Source organism: Limulus polyphemus, unplaced genomic scaffold, assembly GCF_000517525.1.
Source record: "Limulus polyphemus unplaced genomic scaffold, Limulus_polyphemus-2.1.2 Scaffold1131, whole genome shotgun sequence".
Classification (NCBI taxonomy): domain Eukaryota; kingdom Metazoa; phylum Arthropoda; class Merostomata; order Xiphosura; family Limulidae; genus Limulus; species Limulus polyphemus.
In genome coordinates, this window is record NW_013666741.1 from 71,669 (window position 1) to 76,576 (window position 4,908).

Below are 4,908 nucleotides of genomic sequence, written 5' to 3' on the forward strand. Positions count from 1 at the left end.
TGATTTCTTTAATGGGCATTAACAATCTGATTGTAAGATGGAAAAGCATCATTGATGAAAATGGAGACTATTTCATTTAATAAATGTTTTGTTTCGATATGTAATTTGTTCAGGTTTTTTCATCTAAAAAAAGCAACATTAATTTCTTGACAACCTAATAGTTTCAACGGGAAAACAACAAATAACTATAAAAAAAAAGAATAAAACCTACCCATCTGAACTGTTAACAGAAACTTTGCATGTTGAGATCCTTCGAACACCAACAATCTCTTTTTCACTCTGAAAAAATAAAAAATAAAATAGTACTTAAGTATCTCATAAATATTTTCATAATTTCATGAGCCATATTTCTAAATGCTGAAATCATCCAATTAGTAAAGAACTGCTATGGATTAACCATGTAGCATTTTTGGTGTCCACATGTAGCAAAGGTGAGAAAAGGAATGAAAATTGACATAAATATGCACAGGAAAATGTCCTTAAAGCCACAGCAAAATGATGTCAAATAATGATTTACTTGCTTATGAAAAATAAAATAAGAAGGCAAGCACATTTCTTGATCAAGCAATGAATACCGAAGCATGTGTAAAGAAAAGTAATGACGAGAAGGCAAGTACAGGTTATGACCAAGCAATGAACACTGAAACACACAGAAGGGAAAGAGAAGATGAAGGTAAGTACAGTTTATGATCAAGCAATGAACACTGAAACACACAGAAGGGAAAGTGAAGATGAGAAGGCAAGCATATTTCATGATCAAGCAATGATCATTGAACCATAAAAGAAAAAGTTAAGATGAGAAGGTAAGTACAGTTTATGATCAAGCAATAAACACTGAAACACACAGAAGGGAAAGTGAAGATGAGAAGGCAAGCATATTTCACGATCAAGCAATGATCATTGAACCATAAAAGAAACAGTTAAGATGAGAAGGTAAATACAGTTTATGATCAAGCAATGAATACTAAAATATACAGAAGGGAAAGAGAAGATGAGAAGGCAAGCATATTTCATGATCAAGCAATGATCATTGAACCATAAAAGAAAAAGTTAAGATGAGAAGGTAAGTACAGTTTATGATCAAGCAATGAATACTAAAATATACAGAAGGGAAAGTGAAGATGAGAAGGCAAGCATATTTCATGATCAAGCAATGATCATTGAACCATAAAAGAAAAAGTTAAGATGAGAAGGTAAATACAGTTTATGATCAAGCAATGAATACTAAAATATACAGAAGGGAAAGTGAAGATGAGAAGGCAAGCATATTTCATGATCAAGCAATGAATACCGAAGCATGTGTAAAGAAAAGTAATGACGAGAAGGCAAGTACAGGTTATGACCAAGCAATGAACACTAAAATATACAGAAGGGAAAGTTAAGATGAGAAGGTAAGTACAGTTTATGATTAAGCAAGGAATGTTAGCTTATAGAAGGAAAAGTGAAATCTCAGATACTTAGTAGCATTTCACATGCTGCAAGGCTGTTGTTCAATAATTGTTTTAATCTTTTGATGTACAGTTTCTTCAATCTTCATTATACGCACTGCAAACAATTTCGAATTCTCCTCCTGTACTTTTCATTCACAATATCTGTTCACATGTTTGTAAATACTCGAGTTATTGTTCATGGTAGACCATAAATATTCTTTTATACATACATACATGTTCCAAGTAGCATATAGTTAAACCAACATAATCTCATTCACAGCAAGAACAAACATATGATAAATCACGTAAGAGAGTTGAAATCAACCTCATCCTTGAATTAAAAAAAAGTCCTCTATTCTGAGTGTCGATTTAAAAACCACTCAAAGAGATATTTGTGGATAATTTGTATTTATGATGTTCCTGATCTTTTTCTCACTTTATAGCTGTTTTTCTCCATATCTCAGGATTAAAGAAACTGTGCATGAAAAGATTAAAACCATTGTTGAATAACAACCTTGCAGCATGTGAAACACTAGTAAACATGATGATATTTCTTTTTTTTTGTTTCTTTGAAGTGGATTTGTTTTAAGGAAATATGAAGATGAAAAGGCAAGTACAGTTTATGATCAAGCAATGAATATTGAAGCATATAGAAGGAAAAGTGATTGGCTTGTTTTAAATTTCGTGAAAAACTACACAAGGGCTATCTGTGCTAACCGTCCCTAATTTAGCAGTGAAAGACTAGAGGGAAAGCAGCTAGTCTATACCACTCACTGCCAACTCTTGGGCTACTCTTTTACCAATGAATAGTGAGATTTACCATCACATTATAATTCCCCACAGCTGAAAGGGCAAGCATGTTTGATGGCACAGGGATGCTTTTACCAATGAATATTGGGACTGACTGTCACATTATAACAACCCCACAAAGAAAGAGCAAGCATGTTCAGTGATGGCGATTTGAATCTTCGACCCTAAGCTTGCAAACCAAGCATCTTAATCACTAGGGCATGAGATAAAGGAAAGATAAGAAGGCAAATACAGTTCATGATAAAGCAATGAATGGTTTAGCAGATGAACTTAAGCAATCAATATTTTCAAGAAAAATATTTGTGGAAGAATTTTCTAAGATAAATAACTGATACACTGAGGTACTAAACAAAATGGGATGATCAGAAAAATATATGACCTAGAAGTTGAAGAAAAACTGAAAGCTATGTATGGAAAAAATATATCCATTGAGAAACCTAGATGTTCAGATTTAGTGTTTAAGTGAAAAAAAAAACAGCAAGTAATCACTTCAGCAAAGGCATGGAATTGCTATCTAACAGTAATGCATATAAGGTGAGAGACACCAGTGCTGAACTAATATAGTACAACAAAATACAAGTTTTATGTATATTCTTAGAAGACATGTATCTTATGTAATTGGCAACTCTGAATTCTACACTTTAACCAATTTAACAATGTAAATCATATCTCCTTAACATCAGTATTATTTTACACAAAAAGGCACATAACAATGTTATTTGTAGTACAGAAGAATACACCGAGAAAGTTAAGTTTGTTCATCCACAGATGTCTTAGGATAATTCTTAAAGTACAGTAGCCCACAAAGATTTCAAAAAAGAAGTGAGAAGAGAAACAGCGCAAGAAGAAACAATGGTAAACATCACAAGAAGGAAATAGATATGGATAGACCATGTGTTATGGAAAGAACAGGACTACATCACAAGAGTCCTTGTTCTGGACTCATGAGGAGATAAGCAGAAGGGAAGACACAAACAACATGAAAAACATCAACTGAAGCCAAACTGAAATCCAAGCCAAAACTGACCTGGAGACAAACCCAAGCGATGACCTAAGGTAGAGTGCACTAATAAGACCTTATGCATCACTTGAGTTAGAGGTTTAAATAAGATGAATACACTTTCAATAAGCCATGACATAATTGTACACTGCCAGAAAATAAGGGCTGATGGGACTAAAATTACAGTTATTGGGTTGCATCATGATTTGGGAAGCAAAGACTTAATCAAGTTTATGAATGCATGTGGATATACTGCTTTATATGTGGCCACTATGTTCCCAAGTTCTTTGGTAAAAGACCAACTACTGAATGGTGTTAGTACTTTCATGTCAAAAGAACTGCTGCCACGATCATCAGTGTTACACATTAGTTGATGCTGCAACTGATAGTTTTAATCAGAGTGAAGAAACTGGATAGAAAACCAATTACTCATTCTGTGGCAACTCTATCAATGCAATAATGAATCAGTGATCATTCATAGTATCCCATAATCAACTGGCAAATAATCTGACTTATCAAATTTAGATGATCCTGAACATGAAGTTGTTTGTCACCAGAACCGTTAGTAATAGATGATAATATCAACTGTGAAACCAATGCAAGCTTACCTTCACAACAAAAGGCTATAACTCTAGATCTCGTGAGGATGTCATCACAATCTCTACAGGATAAACATGCTATTCCATCTTAGAAACCATAAATTGCTATCCAGACTAAATGTCATCGACCTGTGGCAATAAATCAGTACTTACCATTCATTCATGCTTTGCCAACTGATCTTTACACAATTTATATGTTTTTGATCAATGTGGTAACTGTTGCAAAAAATCTGGGATAAGGCCATACATTTAGTAAAATACTAAATGCTGGTGGCTTATATGGAATATTTACTAAGCCTGAAGCCATACATTTAGTAAAATACTAGCTGCTGGTGGCTTACATGGAATATTTACTAAGACTGGAGCCATACATTTAGTAAAATACTAGATGCTGGTGGCTTACATGGAATATTTACTAAGACTGGAGCCATACATTTAGTAAAATACTAGCTGCTGGTGGCTTACATGGAATATTTACTAAAACTGGAGCCATACATTTAGTAAAATACTAGCTGCAGGTGGCTTACATGGAATTGTTGCGTCAGTGAGGTCATGTGACTAGTATTACGCCACTTCTTTCTCGAACCTTCCCAAGATTACTAGATTTGGGGTAGTCTGGTATATATAAGATGGTGACAATGTGACGGGACAATGTGTAGGTAGTGAGTAATTGATCTGCAGTTAGAGAGTACTGTTGAAGTTAACGTTCGTTGTTATAGCATTTGTTTTAGCGCGATTGTTGAAATTAAGTGTATCATAAGGTTATATTCAGAAAGAATAAACCAGTTTTATTTAAGAAAGGACTTGTGTCGCTAAAGTTTCGTCGGAACGAAGTTACGGAAAATTAACTAACGAACGAAGACATAACAAATTGGTGTCAGAGAGTGGGATAAAAAAAAAATGCCGCTTCTCGTTTCCCTGCCATTAAGTCTGCTAGGCTGTAGTTTGATTTCTTCTTGTTTCTTTTAAGAGACAACAGCAGTTGCAAGAAAACCTGCAACAATGGCAGCTCGAACAACAAAATAAACAAGAAAAGAAACAAGAAGAACGAGAAAAGAAACAAGAAAGA

The 4,908-nt window shown here is 34.1% G+C and overlaps 1 protein-coding gene across 2 annotated transcripts in view; it reads right to left on the minus strand.

Annotated features, from left to right (window-relative positions):
- The window catches only part of LOC106462276 (centrosomal protein of 120 kDa-like), a 148,972-nt gene that overhangs the window by 45,506 nt on the left and 98,558 nt on the right, over nucleotides 1–4,908 (minus strand). For both annotated transcript variants that reach the window (XM_022389480.1, XM_013922178.2), the window contains exon 11: nucleotides 212–279. In XM_022389480.1, coding sequence (XP_022245188.1) covers nucleotides 212–279 — 68 coding nt within the window. The remainder of the gene's footprint in view (nucleotides 1–211; nucleotides 280–4,908) is intronic.